This window comes from Neolamprologus brichardi, chromosome 7 (genome assembly GCF_056152115.1).
Source record: "Neolamprologus brichardi isolate AB-2024 chromosome 7, ASM5615211v1, whole genome shotgun sequence".
Lineage (NCBI taxonomy): Eukaryota > Metazoa > Chordata > Actinopteri > Cichliformes > Cichlidae > Neolamprologus > Neolamprologus brichardi.
In genome coordinates, this window is record NC_142110.1 from 4,019,877 (window position 1) to 4,042,166 (window position 22,290).

A 22,290-nucleotide genomic window follows, 5' to 3' on the forward strand; every position below is an offset into this window, starting at 1 on the left:
AGCTGATTACCTTTACCCTGCTCTGTCACATTTCTACACAAGTGGGGGTGGTTTCTGTCTCATTTATGGAGGTGGTGAGGCAATCCAAATCCATAGTTACTATTTTATCTGTGGTTTAACATTTGAGTGCACAATAGGAACAGACATCTCTCCTCTTCAGGTGAGTTCTCAAGGATACAAACAAAGCTTCAGTAAGTAGAAAGTCTTGGAAGAAACCACACAATTGATCGAGGACAAAGCGGCTTGACAACGTGGAATAGATGTATGGTCTTTGGCAGGTGTTTATTTCCCCAAAAGCCCGAATTTCTGCACAATACCTTTAAATGCTTTGTTCTAGTGAAAGTGATGACTAAAGTATTGAATAAAAATATTAGTATAACTAATTCTTTTTTGCTGTTTTTCTCTCCAGGGGCCTTTTTCTCCTATTAATGGTTGAAAACTGAGAGAAGATTTTCCAACATGCAGGGTGCAGGTGACTTTCTAAATGTATTCAACATTGAGACCAGCAAAATATCTGTGACACTCTTCCTCATTTTTCTTGGTCTCCTCTACTGGTGAGTATGTCAATGATACACTTTTTTCAAGGGAAATGAGGACACGTAGATAATCTGCTAGTGCCATGAAGCACATACATTGACATTTTATAGAGTGCAAACGAATGCAACAATAACTCTAGACAGAATTCAGGTAAAGGTGAGCTCTGTTCTTTACTGCATTTGATATAAATTATTTTCATTCAACCTACAAACAACACATTTCAACACTTTTGCCTGTAGGTATTCAGTCCGTCCCTTCTCAGTCCTCTCACGATGTGGCATCAAACATCCAAAGCCAGTGCCTTTCTTTGGCAACTTATTCATGTTTCAGCAGGTAAGATACAATGAAACAAAGGAAGACCAGAGTTACCTTCAATGTCTGCTTGATTTTGCATCAAACTGGGATGGTGTCCTTGTTGTCATATTTGTGTCATTATTGTCAGCTGACTGTTACATCTACTGTATTTTTTTAAATATTCTTTTCAGGGTTTTTTCAAACCTCTGAATGATCTTGTCAAAACATATGGTAAAGTATGTGGGTAAGTAAAAATACATCCTACAACAGCAACTACTGAAATAAGATTGTGAATATTTTGCTTATATAAATAATCTGCAGTTTGAGATGATACTTTACCCATCATGTTTTGTCTGGACTCATACTTCAGGTATTATTTGGGCCGCACACCAGTGATATTGGTAGCAGACCCTGATATGCTCAGACAATTGCTGGTGAAGGACTTCAGCAACTTCCCTAACAGAAATGTAAGGAAATTATACAAAGCAAAGATGCAACATGTGTGTTTATTCCTGATTGTCACACAAGAGTTACTGAGGGGTTATTACAGTTTTTTTTTTTTTTGCCTGTGCTCTCTTATCTCTCTGCAGAGATTTGTGTTTACCAAAAAGCCTTTATCTGATTCCCTTCTCCAGTTAAGGAATGAACAGTGGAAACGAGTACGGAGCGTCCTGACCCCATCTTTCAGTGCTGCCAAGATGAAAGAAGTGAGAAAATAAAGTCCTCATTAAGTGAGATAAGATAAGATACATGACATCACATCTCATCTTGGGGTGGCTGTAGCTCAGTTGGCAGAGCAGGTCAGTCACTAATCAGAAGATCGGTGGTTCGATCCCAGGCTGCCTCCTGGCTGCATGCCAAATATCTTTGGGCAAGATACTAACCCCATGTTTGCCTACATGGTGGTGGTCAGAGGGCCTGGTGGCACCAGTGTCCGGCAGCCTCGCCTCTGTCAGTGCGCCCCAGGGCAGCTGTGGCTACAACGTAGCTTACCATTGCCTGTGTGTGAATGGATGAATCACTGAATGTAGTGTAAAGTGCTTTGGGGTCCTTAGAGACTGAGTAAAGCACTATTCAAATGCAGGCCATTTACCATCTTCTGGTGCTTATCTGGGTTTGGGTCGCGAGTGCAACATTCTGAGACGGGAAGGCCAAATTTCTCACCCCAGTCACCTCTTGGCACCCATGAGCTGTTCCTGGAGTCCTACAGGCTAACCAAGCTTGACAGGCTTCCTTCTTCAGCTTGATACCTCCTTTTACCTCCAGTGTCCACCATTCGGTGTGTTTACCACCAAGGTACAAAACACCTTACAGTTGCAGCTCAGTGCAGCAGCCTCAGCTGTGGAGGTGCTGAACATGGTCTATTCAGACACCCTCACTACACGTTTGGGTGCACCAGGTTTGTCTAGCATCCTCCCTCCCCACCTGATCCAACTCACCACCAGGTGGTGATCAGTTGGCAGTTCCTGTTTATATATATAAATATATACAGTGGCCCGTAGAGACAAAACAAATACAAACTCCAAAACACATTTCTAGCGTTAACTGAACTTCCAAAACAGAGCTACCTAGATCACTTAAATTACACGATTGAAAGCATATGTGTATTGTTTGTGTATTTATACACAAGCATTCATATATATTAATTTACCTGTTATTACCACACACCAAATCCGGTCGTTGGTACTTCCTGGCTTGTGTAGCCTCTAGGTAACAAAAGCTCAACACTGGGCCTAGCATCCTGGAGCACTTCTGTTGTGTGTTGTACGTGTTTTGGAGTTTTTACGTGTTTTGAAGTTTGTACGTGTTTTGTCTCTAGGGGCCACCGTAAATATACTTTTATTTATTCACTCCACATAAAATGTAATAAACAAATCATATAATACAAAAATCAACTAGTCACAGTTCAACTTTTAACTATTTACATTTTCAGCTTTTTCCTTTCAAACAAATTTAAAATGAAACAACACAAAACGCTGCAAACCACAACACAATTAAATATAAATTAAAATATGAAAACAAAAAGAAGATGCATATTCTCTGTCATATGGGCCTGCATGAATAAACTTTCTGAATCCTTTATCATCTGCAACTGAAAATAGTTGTGGATGATTACTATACCCAGTAGCGGTTTTTGATATGGGCGACGCGGGCGGTTTCCCGGGGCGGCATCGTGGTGGGGGGCGGCATCGCGGGCATTGGAAACAAACAAAAAATAATAATAATAATAATTGCTCGTACTCTTGCTTCCCCGACATCAACCAGCGCATATTGGGAATGGCATAGGCACCGATCGGTTTTCTATCGCCCATTTGCTGGGAGTAAGGACGCCCTCCGTTTGCGAGGTGCGCCTGCTGCTTGAGGCGCAGAAAGGAGAAGGCGGGGCGGCGGGGGATTCTCTGGCTGGCTGGAGCAGCATCTAATAACCAACTCGCAAAATAAAATAAAATAAAAACAAACCAACAAACACAAAACACCAGACATCATGATACAGACTTATAATTTGCACCGATGTTTTTTTTCGAAATTCTATACGTGAAAAGTGAGCGCGAGAGCCCTCGGTGCGCCTGCTCGCTGCTGAAGTCAAAGTAAACTTTATTGTCATCTCCGCTACATACAGTCCAGTATATAAAGAGACGAGACGACGAGGCTCCAGTTACAGCAGTGCAAGTAAACAAACAATATATATAAGAAGAGTAAGAAAATAAATATACACTTTAGGACTCGGGGTAAAGGGATCAATAACAATTGAAAATTTATAATTTACAGTTTGATGATTTAAAGTCTCACACACAACCCGTCGAAAGGGGAGGGGCGCCGGCTGCTTCCAAATAGAGCGCATTTCATTCATAATGTTGTAAATCCAAGCCCATTATGTATTCATGATTTGAATCCTGGGTTGTTTGAAATCCCAGAAATAAACCCTAGACAAAGTGAATCTGTCAACTAAGGTGTAGGTCTGTTAGGTTATGCTGTGGTGATCCTCGAGTTGGGGGATTTGTGTTCATACTGGAGTGCAAAATTAAAACCAATGTAAGATGGACAAGAAAAGTTCAAAGCCATCAGGTGCTCAGTTTAGAAAAACTAGAAAAGAAGAGGAGAAACGAGCAAAAGATGCAGGTAAGCAGATGTGTCATTGGATAATGGCAGGTCATCCTAAAACAATCAGAATCAGAATACTTTATTAATCCCTAAGGAAATAATGTGGATTGCAGTTGCTCCAAAAAGAAATGGTAAAAATAGTAACAGTAACAGACTAAACTCCAAACATTATGTTACAGATTTTAATATTAATTAGTCATTGTCAATTGTTGATTTGTTCTGTTCTCATTGTATGACTATTATGATGGCTGTTTGGTAGTCGTTTGCATACAATGCTTACTCTCTCTCTCTTCATATGTGTGTGTGTGTGTGTGTGTTTCTCTGGCGAAATTCAGTATGGTTCTGACAACGCTTTTATGTTAATGTATAATACTTAATTGTTTATGTGTGTGTGTGTGTGTGTGGGGGGGGGGGGGGGGGGGGGGGGGGGGGGGGGGGGGGGCAGAGGGAGTGTTCGCCCGGGGCGCCAAACAGGCTAGGATTGCCACTGACTATACCTTTCTAATGTGACGTTGTTGTCCCTGGCTCTCTTTCTCTCTCTCTCCTTCCCGCTCTGTTCCTGTGCTACTGCGAGTGTAACTACTGCCCCTCCCCCCTCTGCCCAGCGCAAAGCACAAGGCTCGCATGCCGAGTGAAGCGGGAAAAAAGTGCGAGAGAGGGTGAGAGAAAGAAAAAGAAAAAAACACGGCTCGCGATAAGGTTAACGTCAAAGATCCGGCTCTTGTTGAAATTTCCCTATTCTTTGAATCTTTGGGCTGAAGGAAGGACAATACTCGGTGTATAAATGCTCAATCAACAATCCTTTATTTCCATACAATTTTCACACAATGAGCATAAAAACCATCCGGATGGGGAGAGATGCATGAGAGGGTCACAGCAAGTCTCAAAATGGTGGTGTGTTACACAGCTTTTTATACTTTCTACTGGCCCCCACCTGGTCGTAAACCTAAACATTCACAGTCCCTTATCTGTCATGGCGCCTAAGTTATGACCTCGGGCTCCCTGTCTTTCTACCTCCTACAAGAGTGGGGGCACAGAATGTTGTTTTGCTCTTGCTGTTACCGGCCCCAAGGTCCTTCTGCACGCAACATTCTCAGAAAATGATTTAAGCAGTCTGACATGACAAGAAGACAGTGTAAAAGATTCACACCAGATAAATGGTGGCGCCCACCTGTCTAACAGAACCCAAAGGATGGTCACATTCTTTTTAATCCCCAAAGATATACTTGAACTTTTGTCTATCCTACTACCAAAATATACTGAGACATTTTGTCTAACATACTATAAGAATATACTGCGAAGGGGGTCATGTTCTTTAACCTAAAAATATAAGGAAAACTAAGTTACATATTTTGCACACATCCTAGACTAAGGAATATATTTATGTTCTACAGCTGTTTAACATAATTCATCTACCTTGACTATGGGTATAAGATAACATAGTTTAAAATACTGATCTCACAACACTCTAAGAGCCATTTCGTTCGCGACCAACACATCACTACCAGGCTGGAGCGCAGCCCCTCTCCAGGAGGCTGGTTCTAGGGTCCAAGTTATGCGTTGAGGTGAGCCCAACTATATAGAGCCGGTATCATTCAATCTCAAGCACTAGCTCAGGCTCTTTCCACAACAGAGGGGTGACATTCCATGTCCCAATACCCTGCGCCCAGCCATGCCCCATAGGCTAAGGCATGGAACCTCACGCACCCTCTACAGGCATGACTCCAGGATGGTGTCCCAGTAACCCTATGCAGCGCAGGGTAAACTGCTCCCTTGTATTTGCACTGACAATAGTTGTCTGAATTGCCCTTCGTCTGGTTTTTCACCCAGGACCAATTTGACATGGGAGACCCTACCAGATTGCAAAAGCCTCCTGACAACATAGGATCCCAACTGACAACTTAGATTCCTGGAGCTATGTTGTATGTGTAATTTAAGTAGCTGTGGTAGTGGTGTTTATGGAATTACATGGACCTTTCCCCCATTTTTTATGTTTATGGACCCATTATGATTCACTGAAGTGTTTATAGGACTATTTTGCATCTGTCATTATCTCTCCATTTGAGTGTAGATGGTTCCGCTCATCAACACAGCCATTGATGCCCTGATGAAGAATTTGCATGTCTACGCTGAGTCAGGAGAGGCCTTTGATATCCACAGGTAAATACATAAACAATGAGGAAAGCCTGAAAGCAGTTTGTCTACTTTACTTCTACTGTATTTTTTCTTTCACTTTTCATATTTCTAAAATTTGATGCTATTTTGCAGATACTTTGGCTACTTTACCATAGATGTTATTGCCAGTGTGGCATTTGCAACTCATGTGGACTCGCAGAATAACCCAGATGACCCGCTTGTCCAACACGCTCAGATGGCCCTCATCAATGATTTCTTCAAGTCTGTCTTGTTACTTTTCTGTGAGTCATTATTATAACACAATTGAATTTCAGATATTTATGTAGGACATTAAAAGAGAAAGTTGATCACAAAAAATTGTAAGAAAGAATTTCAGAAAGGTTAAATAGATGTAGAATATGCCAAAGAAGTATTTAAGCATTTTTGTTGATATACCTGTGCAGATTTGTGTGTTTCTGTCTTTAGTTGCTTTTCCCTCCATCATGGTTCCTCTGTCGAGGTTCATACCCAACAAAAAACGAGACAAGATAAGTCATTTCTTCATTAACAGCATTCACAAAATCATCAAACAGAGAGAGGAGCAGCCTCCTGAGCAGGTGAATCTCAGACTTTCCTAAATCTGTGTGTGGCTTTGAAACTGTCATTTTCCTATCTTTCTTATTTATTTCTTTTACACGTAGAGACGTAGAGACTTCCTTCAGCTTATATTAGATGCTCGAACCACCGAAGAGTGTGTGTCATTGGAGCGCTTTGACACATCAAATGACACCGATGAGATCGGTGACAACAACCAGCAGACCCAGTCTTCAGGCACAGTTCAGGAGAATGACCCTCCTCATTCACAGGAGCCGTCTGTCAGGCGTCCACAGAAAAAGATGCTGACTGAGGATGAGATTGTTGGTCAGGCTTACGTCTTCCTCCTGGCAGGCTATGAAACCAGTAGCAGCACTCTGGCTTTCACCTGCTACCTCTTGGCCCTCCACCCTGAATGTCAACTCAGAGTACAGAAAGAGGTGGATGATTTCTACACTAGACATGTGAGTGTTTTACAGTTGGTTCTGATCTATTTTGATTCATGCAGTTGTGGACAGTCATTGATTGTCATGCTGTTTGCTTTGTAGGACTCACCTGATTACACAAATGTGCAGGAGCTGAAGTATTTGAACATGGTCATATGTGAAGCATTACGCCTCTACCCTCCTGTATTCAGGTAAAGAAGGATGTCAATTGGGGCTACAGTGGGGTAGGTTTGGTACGCTGTGATGTAGGAAGATTTTCAGCATTGTCCCTTAATTAGCTTTTCATGGGGTATAGCCATAATGCTATCATCCGGAAAAACTCTCTTCTTCTTCTTCTTCTTCTCATCATCATCATCATCATCATCACTGTTGAAAGATCAAAGATGGGTTCAGCAATGCAGATGTTTTCTGATCTTTTGACATTTGGGTTAAGCTCTGTTCACATTTGGATCCAGATGCATTAAAAATCCTTTTGTAGCTATTAGGGATGCACCAATACCACTTTTTTGGATACGAGTACAAGTACGAGTACGAGTACTTGTATTTCAGTACTTGCCGATACCGATACCGAGTACTTAATAAAGACATGATTTAAATTTACAGGTAACAGCTTTAGTCCTATAATTTAACAAAAAAACAACAACAAGGGACTGGTTTGGAATTAAAAACATTTATTTAAAATGAAAAGCATGTTGTATGCAACATATTACAGAATAAATAATTATAAAAACAAAATTTAATTTTAAATTTGTCCGTCTGTTTCTCTGTTTTGAAGTCTCTCTAGCACAGTCACAGCTGGGATGACATCAGAGGCTAGTGTGTCGTAGCTGCTCACTTTTTTAGTTAGTTCCTCAAAGGGGGCGTGACAACAGTCGTCTCCATAAGAGCCCATTGGTGAACGGTGAGATAGTCAGGGAGTTCGTGCTGGACACCCCCAGCACTCGCTTTTGCTCAATGAGGGACTGGAGCATGTAATACGTGCTGTTCCAGCGTGTCTGTACGTCCTGCTGCAGTCTCTTTATTGGCTGGTTGAGCTGTCCCTGAATGTCCTCGAGGCGGGAGTAGGCTAAGGCAGAATGTTTAAAATGCCCAACTATTTTCCGTCCCACTGCTATAGCTTCAGCTATGCTCCTCTGTGCTAATAAGCGTGGGTAAATAAGCGTGGGTAAACTCTTTGTACTCGTTGTCGTGTTGGGATTTTGGTGCTTGATTAAATTACTTGTGTTAAATGCGCTACCTTTTGAGCCTCCTCTGGACAATTTCGCTGAGCACAATTTGCAGTCCACCTTTGTTTTCGCGTCTTCGTTCACTTTGAAATAGTTCCACACGGCTGACTTGTCTCGCCTCGCCTTCTCTCAGCTCTGAGCTGCAGCCGGGGCCTGGGGGCACTCTGGGCCTGGGGGCGGGCACTCGGCGCCTGTGATTAATCCCTTACATGCCGCTCAAACATAGACAGGTCTCAGACCATGGTATCGGTCCCTGGTATCGGGGGACTTTTAACGAGTACGAGTACTTTAGAAAATGTGGTATCGAGGCCGATACCCGATACCAGTATCGGTATCGGTGGATCCCTAGTAGCTATCATTACACTTAAACTCTTCTTCTTTGGATGGAGCTATGTACAGAGAAATAGAGATTACATAACGTAATAAAGTAAATAAAGTTACAGCTCTTCTGTTGATACTGTGTGTGACCATTCTGTAACTGTGTAATTTTGAAATTGTCCCACTAAGGTTTGCACGAGAAATAGAACGTGACTGTGTGGTGAATGGTCAGCAACTTCCTAAAGGAGCAAAACTGGAGATCCCTGCAGTCTTCCTCCATTATGACCCACAACACTGGCCCGAGCCTGAGAAGTTCATTCCTGAGAGGTGCTTCAGTTCTGTCTGAAACGACTTGTAACGCCAGTTAAATGTTGACTTATTAACATGATTTCAGCTGTATATTAACAACACATTAAATATTTTTCTGTACAGTGGTACAAATACATTTTTTGGGTGTGGTAAACACTTTTGTGTAGTGAAATTATCACAATCTCAATTCAAAAAGTTGGGACACAGTGTAAAATGTAAATAAAAACAAGGCATTTATTTACAAATCTTATAAACCCATAATTTATTCAAAATAGAACATTTAAAATGGTAAATGGCCTGTATTTATATAGCGCTTTACTAGTCCCTAAGGACCCCAAAGTGCTTTACACATCCAGTCATCCACCCATTCACACACAGGTGGTGGCAGCTACATTGTAGCCACAGCCACCCTGGGGCGCACTGACAGAGGCGAGGCTGCCGGACACTGGCGCCACCGGGCCCTCTGACCACCACCAGTAGGCAACGGGTGAAGTGTCTTGCCTAAGGACACAACGACCGAGACTGTCCAAGCCGGGGCTCGAACCGGCAACCTTCAAATTACAAGGCGAACTCCCAACTCTTGAGCCACGATCGCCCTTTTAAAATTTAAACTGAGATCAAGATTTAGCTTGATTTTGAATTTTTGTTGGCACATTTCAGTGTCAGTAGTTAGTAGTATCAGTTAGTAGTATCTCCTCTTTTTAACAACAGTCTGGAAACTGAAGAGACCAGTTGCTGGACTTGGATTGAGAGTTTTGCTTTCATGCTCTGCTCTTTCTTTACCACAACGGACCAATGCAGCCTCCACATCTCTTCAGCAGCGGCCCCAATCTGTCTGTCAATATCCCACTCCATTTTTCCCTCACTTCTGAGGGTCTTCATAAGACCCTGAGATACTTAAACCCCTGCACTTGTGGCAGCAACTCATCCCTGAAAAGAGAAGGCACTCCACCCTTTTCAGCTAAGAACCATGGCCTCCACCTTGGAGTTGTGATTCTCGTTCTTGCCGCTTCATACTCGGATCGAACCGCTCCAGTGAGTGCTGGAGACAACCACCAGATGAAGCCAAGAGATCCACATCACCTGCAAATAGCAAAGATGAGATTCAAAGGTCACCAAAATGGGAACTTTCTGTCACATGCCTAGAAATTCTTTCCATAAAAACTATGAACAGAACTGTATCATGTAATATTTTTCATGTAGTTAAATATCTCAGTTCAAGATAACAGTAGTTTTATGCCATTGTATAAAGTAGCAAGAGAAATTTGTCTCATTAAGAATGTGGTCTTTTAGTTTCCAATGCTTTTCATTCAACTTCAACTTGCTGTTGATCCCCAGGTTTACACCAGAGGCCAAGGCCAGTCGACATCCATTCGTATACCTACCATTTGGGGCCGGCCCCCGTAACTGTGTGGGAATGAAGCTCGCCCAGCTTGAAATCAAACTGGCTTTAATGCATCTGTTCCACAACTTCAACCTCACTGCCTGCTCTAAGACTGAGGTACGTTTGACTTAGAGCTGCTCAGCAAATCTCATGAATGTTCATTAACAGCCAGTCCTGAAAAAAGATGTTTGTTTTATCGAGGGCACTCTTTTTTTTCAGGTTCCTCTTGAGTTGAAGTCGTTAAGCACTCTTGGTCCTAAAAATGGTGTTTGTGTGAAAATTTCCAGAAGGAGCAAGTGAGATGGTCTGCTGACTTCTGTATCGAATGACTGGATCATTTTCACCAGACTGCAAAATAAGTTCAACTGTCCTAGTTCAAGTTAATCCAGTACTTGGGAGATGCTTGAAAAATCACAACATTGAAATATTTTAGATTTGAATGTACTAAATATAATAAGGGATTTACTGCAGATTAATTCAAATGCTTTAGAAAATATTAACTGTAATTTTGTGTCTGGAACAGTTTGACAATTTACATATCAAATGGAAGGAATGCCACATGAGAAAATATTTCACGAGAAGATTTCTTGTATTGATGCACATATATAAATAGACACTTTATTGCAGTTTTTATGCGCTTGTTGTTTAAAACATTGAATGAATCATTTTTCACAGGAAAGTTGATCCAATGAATCACTCACTGTCTCTTTCAAACAGTGTGAGAAATTGTGACCGGCAGCCTTATGATTTCAGTCCTGATTTTGAGGTTTTCAGTGCTGTCTGTCAGCAAAATGGCACAAACAATCAAATGGCTCCATTCCATGATATTTGGCAAAAAGATGGAGCATATGTAAAGGAGGCACATGTTAATTTTGCTACATTAAATCACGACTGTTATTCACCTGCTTCACCTACTTTTTGGGCAAACGTTGCAAATCAATGGTTTATCTTTAAATTTTAATGGTCAGTGTACTTGATCTGACACCAGTTGAGTTACAAACCACCAGAACACACAAGAAATGAAAATCCTCTGTGTCCCAGTCTAAAGGAGAATTACGCTATATTTGCTGTTACCTGAAATTAAACCCACATTCTGTATATGGTGATCTATCTGTACCAAATACCCAGAAACGACAGGAAAAGACTCTGTCCAGTACCATCCAGAAAAAAATCATTGAATATTTTAAATATATTCTGTAAAAGTAACAATGTTATGTTTGGTATTATCATCTTGTGCTTCCGTACGAAATAATTGGGCATGTTTAATATAACAATGTCACAAACGTCTCTCTGGGAAACGCAAGAAGAGCCTTTCCACTCCGGTGCAGATGGGGGCAGTAGACGACACAGCTTCCTGTGGAGTGACGAGCTGTTGTCAAAAAGAGGAAGACGTGACTATTATATTTACAAAACCTGTGCGAAGGACGAAGAAGGTGAGGTGAGTGTGTATTTCCTATATGCTGAATGTTGCGGTGTTAATATTATAAAGACATAAGTAATAGAAACATGTTAGTGATATTAGTGGGATGGAAACCTCCTTTATTTCATCAGCAAGCTAACCTAGCATCACATGAGCAAATGAGTTGTGCGCCACAGGTAAGGACGGTTAATAAATGAGAGAAAAAGGGTAGGTTAGGTTTCACTTGTTCCGTGGTTAGTGGTCCCTACAGATCCATCTAAACTAGTGATGGGCAGATGAAGCTTTTCATCCAATTGGTTCACCCCAGCGCAAAGCATCTTGAAGCTTCATTTGCTCTAGTAGGACACCTACTGGACGTAAAAATATTAGTTGGCATGAATTTGAAGAGTGTGGCCTTTTGCACACAGCCTGTAAATGTCAACAACAAAAGGAGTGTGTAAAACATGTATCAATCAATCAGTCTTTATTTATAAAGCACTTTTCATACAAAGATGTAGCACAAAGTGCTTTACATGGTTAAAAGCAGCCCACCCCGCCCTCCAACTCACTCCCCACACTTTCATTAACATAAACGATCATGGATACCCCCACCCCCCAACGCACACACACGCAATTAAAGAGTAAAATTGGGCTGGGCACACATGAGCCAGGTGAGGAAACACTATCACACCCGTCTACACCGGGAGCCGGTCACAGACCGCAGCCTCCAGGCTGGGCACACAGCAGGAGGGAGGCAAAGAAGCCCCCCAGCCAGGCTGAGAAGACCCACAGAGCCCCAGCAGCCACGGTCGATCACAGCCCCGGTGCAGAGAGCCCCCTCCGAGGAAACACTGGAGATATGACATAATAAGAATATATACAGAATAAAAAATAAATAAAATAAATAAGAATGGGATACAATATAAATATAAATAGAGTAAGAAGATAAAAAATGAATAAGAATAAAACCAATGAATATTAGGTAAAACCTAAATTAAAAATATAAATAGAATAACAGGATAGAATAAATAAGCATAAAAGAAATAAACGTTAAGTAAAAGCTAAATTAAAAAGGTGGGTCTTGAGCCTGTTCTTAAAAACATGTACGTTCTCTGCGGCCCTGAGCTCCTCCGGCAGGTTGTTCCACAGACGAGGACCATACCACTGAAAAGCTGCCTCTCCGTGAGTATGTGTCCTGACTTTAGGGACAATCAAAAGGCCAGTGCCAGAGGACCTCAGGGTCCGCGAGGGTTCATATGGTAAAAGCAAATCTGAGAGATAAGAAGGCCCAAGACCATTAAGACATTTAAAAAAATATACTTTAAAAGTATATTGTAGTGATGGCAGTATACTGTGTATATTTATACTGGAAAATGATCATTTGGAGATGCTTAAAATGGAAATGATCATTTACTGTGCGGTGAGGTGTGGTTGGGGTGTGGACAGTAGTTGTGCTTTTGTAACGTTGAGGTATGGACAGCTACACACTGAGGCCTCAGTCCTGCCTGTTCACATTTTATTCTGCAAAAACTAAATTTCCACTGCTTTTATGACCTTTTTAGTGGGGAGAACATAGCTAGGATTTAATGATTTAACAAATCTTTTAAATCCTTTGTCTGGCTGGGAGTCCTCAATCACCATGCTAACCAGGTCTTCATCTATTTGAGATTGTTCTCTTGAGGAAAGACAACAAAAACAAAGCACAAATATAAATATCACACACGTAACTTATTACAGTTGTATAATATTGTTATATCATTTAGTAACATTACAGCATGCTTTATTATCATTGCATTTGATGGCTCACCTGGTCTTGCTCCACAATCGGTGTTCCCCTTATTCTCATGCAAAGCCTGTAGTGCCTAAGCATGGATGAGGTGTTGTTGTTATATCCCAGCTCCCTGGCACATAGCAAACACTTCACCTTGTACAAAAGTACAGACAGCTTAACATATGTTTTATTGCACCATCAGTATTATGAAAATACATCTTCTGTTGAAATTCACATACCTTGTTGGGAGGAATAAAATCAAAATGTTCCCACACAGGGGAGGACATCCTCCTTTTCTTAGCTGGCTCCATTCTCTCCTGACTTTATCTCCTCACTCTCATAAACCTCCAAACTGTCTCCAAACTCTCACTAACCGCAACTCTCCATCAAACACCCACATTTTGAATGAAGTCTGAGGGGTTTATATCGCTGTCATATCTCGCGGCAAAGTTCAAACCGCTTCGTGAACCAGTCACGTGGTACAGCCGGGCAGCGAGGCTTCGGACGTCATCATTTTCAGCTCCTCCCATAAATGAAGCAAGCCTCGATACACGCGTCGCGGAAACGCCCCCTCAATTACAAGCTTTGAAGCCTCGATACAGAACGTCACATCACTAATCTAAAGTATTTATATAAAATGACTTTTACCTTGCTATATAACACTTCTGATCAAATCAAGTCACTTTTATTGTCACATCACATGTGCAGGTACACTGGTACAGTACATGTGAGTGAAATTCTTGTGTGCAAGCTTCACAAGCAACAGAGGTGTGCAAAGTACAATAAGATAAGAACAAGCAAATATAAGAATGGCTAAATCTGAGAATTATATGAATAAATATATGTACAATATGAGAGTTTATGCATGTTTCTGAATGTATACTAAATATGTATGTCTACGTGTGTATATATATGTGATTAAATTAAATATATGCAAATTAAATAGAGTAAAAATAAAATAAAATATATAAAATATACAGAGGTTGGTAGTTGGATATTGTGCAAAACAGCTGTCTCTCAGTCTGCTGGTACGGGACCGGATGCTGCAGAACCTCCTTCCTGATGGAAGTAGTCTGAACAGTTTATGGCTGGGGTGACTGGAGTCCTTGATGATCCTCCCCGCTTTCTTCAGGCACCGCTTCCTGTAGATGTCCTGGAGGGAGGGAAGCTCACCTCCAATTATCCTTTCAGCACACCGCACTACTCTCTGGAGAGCTTTGAGGTTGTAAGCGGTGCTGTTGCCGTACCAGGTGGTGATGCATCCAGTGAGGATGCTCTCAATGGCACAGCGATAGAAGGTCCTGAGGATGCGGGGGCTCATGCCAAATCTTTTCAGTCTCCTGAGAAAGAAGAGGCGCTGTTGCGCCTTCTTCACTGTTTTGTTTGCCCTCAGGGTTGGAGCTTCCTGTTTCAGCTTCTGCCTTTCTCTGCTGTGGTGATTTCTGACGTTTCTGTCTGTTTTTATGTCTTATAACTTTACTTCAGTTGGTAAATACGCTGTAGGCAAAAAGATTTATGAAGGGGGTATATAATTCTTTTGTTTTAAAGACCTGTTTTGCAAGTATTTTTATGGCTTCCTGTTTTTGTATGTGCATTATAATCAATCTAGTTCTTTTTGTTAACTTAAACCCTTTTTCTTGTTTTTCTGCGCAGGAACTTTCATCTCATTCTGATGAGAGAAAACAACATTTTCCAACATGCAGGCTGTAGGTGACTTTTTAAACGCGTTCAACATGGAGGTCAGCAGAATATCTGTGACACTCAGCCTCTTCCTCATTTTCCTCGGTCTCCTTTACTGGTGAGTGAACAAATGTCGAGTATTTGTTTATTTATGATGGACAGTCGGACAGTTTTTGGATAATGACACATTTTATGTCAGTTTTTCTCTGTACTCCACCACACTTAGCTGGAAATAAAACCTTAGCGTGTTTATTTGTGACATATTGTTCTGCTGTAAAAATACAACAATATATACTATATGTTACATATTATGTATATCCACAGTCGCCCATTTTCATAGACTCAAAGGTAATTGGACAATTGACTGATAGGCAGGGGAAGCCTGTTCCCACATTATTTCATGGCAAACTAAGCACTTAAAAGGAGTTCATTATTGAACTTACATTTTGGTCGCTGTTCACATGAACTCTCAATATGAGATGTCAGTGAAGGAAAAAGAAGGTATCATTAGGATAAAAAAATAAAATAAAACTATCTAAGAGAATAAAAAAACTTCAGGAGTGGGCAGATCAAAGGCGATTCAAGTTAGTTATCTGATTTCAACCCAGTAGATCATGTTTTTCAGTTATTAAATACAAAACCAAAGGCAGTAATACTCCAAAACAAACAGCGACCGAGGGCAGCTACAGTATACTGTTATCGCTACGTGTTGGATACACTGTGTATGTTAACGCAGGTCAACAGCAAGCCAAACTCAATTTTCATGAGCCAGGAAACTGAGCGTCTTGTTCCTTTATTACAGTCTTCTTGACGGCTTACAATCTTTTACAACTGTGGCTTGAATAGCTCGATGAAAGTGTTGGGTGAAAAGCCATTGCTTTCGATGGTGTATATAAAGATTCAGGCCACAGGAGATGAAGTTTAAACACAGATAGGCAGGTTTTCTGTACAATGCTTTTTCCCAACTTACTGCAGCGTCTGCTTCCCACAATGCATTGCGAACACAGATTACTCCTTCAAAATAAGATACAGAAAAACTAATGCTGACTGTATATAACATATTTTTAACTAAATGACTCTCTTTTTTAACATAAATTACCACAGATGAAATATGACATTTTATCACTAAATTATTATGAACCATTTTTTAATCTTTTACTGGGGACAGAACATACAGTAAATCCCTAGCAGAACATCTCAAGGGAAGAAATCCATCTAGTGATGGCTGTGAGTTCTGGACTTAAAAACAATATTGTACATTTAATTATGTTAGTTTGTCCAATTATTTTTTGAGTCTCGGAAAATGGAAGAGTATGTATACAAATAGCTGTAATTCCTTAATAATGTAATACAATGCTTTTGTTAAACTCTTTGAATCATTGTGGATGTGTACAGGAAATGCATTATTAGAAAAAAATGTATGGTCCTAAGTTAACAATATGTAGACCAAAGGACTATAAGGATGGTGTGGATAGCATTTAACTGAATGTTGTATCTGTGTGCTTTAATGTGCTTGATGTTTAATCCTTTCATTCACAACACATCATCGCATTTCTGCACTTTTGCCTGTAGGTATTCAGTCCGTCCCTTCTCAGTCCTCTCACGATGTGGCATCAAACATCCAAAGCCAGTGCCTTTCTTTGGCAACTTATTCATGTTTCAGCAGGTAAGATACAGTGTAACAAACATCTGCTTCATTTTGTGTCAAACTGGGATGGTTTAAAGGTTGCAATCTACATCTATTGTCATTTTTAAAAATATTCTAATGCAGTGAAGTAAAAATACAGCTGAATAATATGCAACATTTGTTCCATTAAGCTCCTGTTTAAACTTTTTATTTTCAGTTTATATAGGGTTGTCAGTTGACCATTATGTTTTATAAATTGATCACTTATAAGGTCATGGCTGTGATAAGCCGATGTGCTGTTAACCTTTTCTGTGATTTCAGATATAGAAACAGTAAATAATGTGGATATTTTAAGTCTGATGTTTTTGCTTTCTACTTTCTTTTCAGGGTTTTTTCAAACCTATGAGTTATGTAATAAAAACACATGGTAGAGTTTGTGGGTAAGTAAAAAAAAAAAAAATCAACATCTACTGAAATTACTATTGTGGAAAAATAGCAAACTGAACATTTGTAAAGAGATCAGTACACCTGGATTATTATTTTATAACAGCATTGACACAAAGTAATAATAACTCGTGCTACTGCATTTGCTTTCTATGTAGTTCTAGGAGTTTTCCTCCCACAGAAACAGAGACACCTGCTGATAAATAGATAAATAACTGTTTATCTTTTATTTCTGTGCACACACCATTTGCACAGGAAAGTTTATATTACATCGCAATAGTACGTCAAGGTTGAAAAAGTAGATACAATGATGATCTGAACATTTTAATTTTTCTGCATTCTGAAATGACGCGAATACTTTACTTGGCATCAAAGGTTTTTGTTTGTTTTGGCTGGTATCTCACTCATATTGTATACATCGGCATATTTCAGGTATTATTTGGGGCGCAGACCAGTCGTGATAATAGCGGATCCTGATATGCTCAGACAGTTGATGGTCAAGGACTTCAGTAGCTTCCCTAATAGAATGGTGAGGACATTAGACGGAGCGTTTAGATGCACGATGTTTGTTCAGCAATTATTCCCACACGAACTTACTTCATGGGCTGTAATGGATTTTTGCGTTTGTGCTCTTGTCTCGTTTTTGCAGGCTTTTCGCTTTGCCACCAAGCCCATGACTGACTGTCTACTCATGCTGAGGAATGAACAATGGAAGCGAGTACGGAGCATCTTGACCCCATCCTTCAGCTCTGCCAAACTGAAAGAAGTGAGACATTAACATTTCTATTACTTGTTAGAAAATGCATTGCAAAGTATTTGAATTTTCTATTTTGTGATGTAATGACTCACTAAAGGGTTTTGGCAGGACTGGTTTGAGTCTCTCGTGATTTATCTTTTTGAGTATAGATGGTTCCTTTGATCAACATAGCCATCGATGCCCTGATGAAGAATTTAAACGGCCACGCTGAGTCAGCACAGGCCTTTGACATCCACAAGTAAGTACAAAAACAATAAAAAACAAATGCTGAAAGAATCATTTTTATTTTAAATTTTCAATCTTCTCTTTAATTAATTCATTTATTTTTGGTATATGCTTTCCTACAGGTGCTTTGGCTACTTTACCATGGATGTTATTGCCAGTGTGGCATTTGCAACTCAGGTGGACTCGCAGAACAACCTAGACGACCCGTTTGTCCACCACGCTCAGATGTTCTTCAATTTTTCCTTCTTCAGGCCCATTTTGTTATTTTTCAGTTAGTCATCAATATTACTTAATTATTACTTGAATTTAAGAGATTTATTCAGGACATTAAAAGAGAAAGATAAATATATTTAGGAATGTGAAAAATTGTACATCGTTTTAGACGACGCCTAAAAAGAAGTTTTTGGAATTGTAATTAATTTTAATAATTAGAAGATTTATAGAGGAAGACAATAAGATATATTAATTAATGCATTGTTTAGAAATGTTGTTTAGATTTCAACGTTACCACAGTGTTATCGGGAATTCTTAATGCAAAGTTTTTTTTAAGGCATTTCATAATTCATAATTACATCTGTGAATTTTTGTCTTACTGTCTTCAGTGGCTTTTCCTTTCCTTGCCGCTCCCATGGCAAAACTTATCCCCAATGAAAGACGAGATAAGATGAATAATTTCTTCATTAACAGCATTCAGAAGATCATCAAGCAGCGAGAGGAGCAGCCTCCTGAGGAGGTGAATCTCAGACAGTTAACACAGTCACTCTGTGTCTAAAACGAGCCGTCTCCCTTAATCATTTGTTTGAAATAAATATTTACCGTTTTCTTTTGTTTCTTTTTTCTTTTTACATGTAGAGGCGTAGAGACTTCCTTCAGCTGATGTTAGATGCTCGAACCACCAAAGAGATTGTGTCGTTGGACCACTTTGACACATCAAATGACCCCGAGGAGATCGAACACAGGAACCAGGAGACCCAGCCTTCGGGCTCGGTTCAGGAAAATGACCCTCCTCATTCACAGGAGCCGTCTGTCAGGCGTCCACAGAAAAAGATGATGACTGAGGATGAGATTGTTGGTCAGGCTTTCGTCTTCCTCCTGGCAGGCTATGAAACCAGTAGCAACACTCTGGCGTTCACCTGCTACCTCTTGGCCCTCCACCCTGAATGTCAACTCAAAGTACAGAAAGAGGTGGATGATTTCTACACTAGACATGTGAGTGTTTTACGTTGTGGTGCTTTGTTTTGTTTAGTTTTCTTTGCATGCTGCATGTTATTATGGACAGTTATCGATTATATTCATGCTACTGTTGTTGAAGGAATCACCTGATTACACAAATGTGCAGGAGCTGAAGTATTTGGACATGGTTATATGTGAAGCATTACGCCTCTACCCTCCTGGATTCAGGTAAAGAAGGATGTTAAGTGGAAACAGGGTGGTATTTTTTTTTATAGCACTTTGGAGGATAGGTCATATTTAATCATGCATGTATACCATACAACAAGGAGATAAAATGTACATGTCACTGCTTCTCTTGCATATACTGCTTTGCAAGAGTAGGTTGGGCCCATTGGGGAAGGGAGAATGGTGCCATGGCCCACCAAACGCTGACCGCCAGATTTAAGGTGGTGATGCAGATGTTAAAAAAAGAAACGATGCAGATATTTCAATCTATTATTTGGAATCTTGCAGCTTCAGTTGTTACAGGGATTAAATGTTTGTTAACTGTTGTTACATGTAGCCTAAACGTAATGTAACAAGTTGCAATCCACTTAAAACTTTAGCTGTCTTTCTTTTACACTGTTGCACACGTACACACTGAAACGTGAAGTAATTTTGGCAGGGTGCTTTAAATAAATGAACCACTGCTGATCTACTGGGATCTTTGTGCACCATTCCTGGGGTTTAATGATCCTATAAAGAAACAATATCCAGTTAGCAGCAGTTCTCTGGGTAAAAATGTTGATGCCAGAAGTCTGAGGAGAATATCCAGGCTGCTTTGAGCTGATAGAAGGAACGAGTAATTCAAATAACCACTCACTACAGTTGAGGTATGCATCTCTGACTGCAGAGGACATTGAATCTCGAAGCAGGCAGTTTTACAGGAGAAGATATTTGAGTTGCCTCTACTGTAACCTAAGAACAGGGAAGTGAGGCTGAAGGTCACACGGGCTCACCAAAATAACAGAAGATTAGAAAAATATTGCCTGCTCTCACCAGTTGGACATTTGGATGGTGTTGTATTTCTTGCACAGCATTAAAGCATGCAGTCATCCTCCCTTGCATCAACAGTTCAGGCTGTTGGTGATGTAATGGTGTGGGGGATATTTCCAGGCACACTTTGGGCCCCTTATTACTAGCTGAGCATTATTTAAATGTCACTATCTGTCTGAATATTGCTGAATCATCTCCATTAATTTATGTAAAAGAAAGTTTTCAGGCTCTTTGCTGTCCTGTGATAAAGGAAATCGACCCCACGATTCAGTAGCTCGTAGAACCAGATGTATAAGGAATAACTTGATGTAATGGTTTTCAGTATAACTTTATCAGTCTCACAGCAGTGTGGAGAAATTTGCCCACTCGTCTCTCAATGTTGCTTCAGTCTTTCTCATTGTTTGGGTAAGATTAACAACTGTCTTGAATTATTCCAGTTGTGAATAATCTCGCTCACTATAGAACAACAGACCTGAAGTTGATTTCTGACCATGCCTGTATTGATGAACAGGAACAATTGCTTCTCTAAACCGATACTTTTCCTCCTTGGCACTGAGTTAACACAAACCGTTTTATATCTTTTATAGAGGTCAAATTATTGATCAATCAATAAAATGCATTTGATTAACTGCACCTAGCTGCTAATTACCCTCTTAACTCATGAAGTATGTAGTTTTTCACAGGACTGCAGAGTCCTGTGAAAGATTTTTTTGACTTTAAAAATAAAAGCTATATATATAATGATTTTATTCTTAATATAATTTAATTGTATCACGTTAATTCCGTATTTTGTCCCATTAAGGTTTGCACGAGAAGTTGACCATGACTGTGTAGTGAATGGCCAGTTCCTTCCTAAAGGAATAACAGTGGAGATCCCTGCAGGCTTCCTCCATTATGACCCGGAACATTGGCCAGAGCCTGAGGAGTTCATCCCAGAGAGGTGCTTCAGTCTACTTCTAATAAATGACAAACGGAGCATATTCAAATTTAAAAATATCAACACTTGTAACCAGTGTTGGTCAAGTTACTTGAAAAAAGTAATCAGTAACTAATTACTGATTACCCAAAAGTAATCCCGTTACTGATTACTTATTTTCAAAAGTAATTACTTAGTTATTTAGTTACTTTTTAAAAACACGATTTACAACCTGAATAGGTGATAAAGCGATAGATCTTTCAGCCCAATTCTACTTTTTCTGCATAATCCATCATACAAAATGTAATCAAATGGAAAAGTCTCTTTTTAAAACTTGTTTTATTAGTTTTAATCTTTTAACTTTATGCATCAAGCAAAAATTAAATTATATGCAACATTCTCTGACTGGAAGAAATTAGTTTAACACTAAAATATTAAAAACACAAAATATTTTTTTGTGTGTGTTTACACTCAGTCTTTCCAATAGATGCAAGTAAAACACAGCAGAAAATAAATAAAGTCAAAGACTAGCGGTCCTTTTGCTCTATTTTCACCTGTAAAGCAGGAGTGGGGTAGGCGGAGGTTTACCCTGGTACAGGTGTGCCGCAGCGGTCAGTGGAAGAAACTCGCGGATTCTTCCACTGACCGCTTAGGGGGGTTTTTCGCTGTAAAAAGAAGTTTTCTTCCCACGCACAACGGACACTAATGTTTTTGTCACTTTTTATGGAATCAAACTCAAAGTAAGGTCAGTACTTCCACGCTTTAAACGCTGCACGCTCATACTCTCTCCCGCACTCGATATATGATCCATTGTTGATCTGCACACAGCTGTTGTCACGAACGTCGCACTCGCTTACGTCACTGTCATGAGACATTCTCGCAAAAAAATCACGGTTTTAGTAACGCAGTAACGCAGCGTTCCTACGGGAAAGTAACGG

General features: G+C 40.1%; 2 protein-coding genes across 5 annotated transcripts in view; both read left to right on the top strand.

The window, feature by feature from the left end:
- The window catches only part of LOC148101895 (thromboxane-A synthase-like), a 69,030-nt gene that overhangs the window by 43,493 nt on the left and 3,247 nt on the right, over positions 1 to 22,290 (top strand). Inside the window, exons 1-12 of one of the 3 annotated variants that reach the window (XM_087842867.1) lie at positions 11,527 to 11,763; positions 15,149 to 15,293; positions 16,748 to 16,841; positions 17,190 to 17,242; positions 17,679 to 17,775; positions 17,896 to 18,012; positions 18,153 to 18,241; positions 18,351 to 18,499; positions 18,831 to 18,961; positions 19,081 to 19,437; positions 19,541 to 19,629; positions 21,239 to 21,376. In XM_087842867.1, the coding sequence (XP_087698993.1) occupies positions 15,193 to 15,293; positions 16,748 to 16,841; positions 17,190 to 17,242; positions 17,679 to 17,775; positions 17,896 to 18,012; positions 18,153 to 18,241; positions 18,351 to 18,499; positions 18,831 to 18,961; positions 19,081 to 19,437; positions 19,541 to 19,629; positions 21,239 to 21,376 (1,415 nt within the window). In that variant the 5' untranslated portion in view covers positions 11,527 to 11,763; positions 15,149 to 15,192. Of the gene's footprint in view, positions 1 to 11,526; positions 11,764 to 15,148; positions 15,294 to 16,747; positions 16,842 to 17,189; positions 17,243 to 17,678; positions 17,776 to 17,895; positions 18,013 to 18,152; positions 18,242 to 18,350; positions 18,500 to 18,830; positions 18,962 to 19,080; positions 19,438 to 19,540; positions 19,630 to 21,238; positions 21,377 to 22,290 lie in introns of those variants that run through there. The other 2 variants (XM_087842869.1, XM_087842868.1) reach the window with 2 other exon arrangements.
- On the top strand, positions 79 to 11,224 carry LOC148101898 (thromboxane-A synthase-like). 2 transcript variants are annotated; one of them, XM_087842877.1, is made up of 14 exons: positions 79 to 160; positions 410 to 554; positions 777 to 870; positions 1,023 to 1,075; positions 1,202 to 1,298; positions 1,422 to 1,538; positions 6,005 to 6,093; positions 6,202 to 6,350; positions 6,535 to 6,665; positions 6,750 to 7,106; positions 7,191 to 7,279; positions 8,822 to 8,959; positions 10,280 to 10,442; positions 10,545 to 11,224. In XM_087842877.1, exons 2-14 carry the CDS (start codon positions 460 to 462, stop codon positions 10,623 to 10,625), a joined length of 1,653 nt encoding a protein of 550 aa, XP_087699003.1. In that variant the 5' UTR covers positions 79 to 160; positions 410 to 459; the 3' UTR covers positions 10,626 to 11,224. The 2 variants fall into 2 exon arrangements, with proteins under 2 accessions (XP_087699003.1, XP_087699004.1); XM_087842878.1 differs by having other exon boundaries at positions 1,467 to 1,538.

What these genes read in the sequence shown, in the direction of transcription:
- LOC148101898 (XM_087842877.1), top strand. Translation starts at nt 460, where the DNA reads ATGCAGGGTGCAGGTGACTTTCTAAATGTATTCAACATTGAGACCAGC. An exon ending in ACTTATTCATGTTTCAGCAG is followed by an intron (nt 871 to 1,022) that starts GTAAGATACAAT and finishes TATTCTTTTCAG; the next exon opens with GGTTTTTTCAAACCTCTGAA. An exon ending in GTGCTGCCAAGATGAAAGAA is followed by an intron (nt 1,539 to 6,004) that starts GTGAGAAAATAA and finishes ATTTGAGTGTAG; the next exon opens with ATGGTTCCGCTCATCAACAC.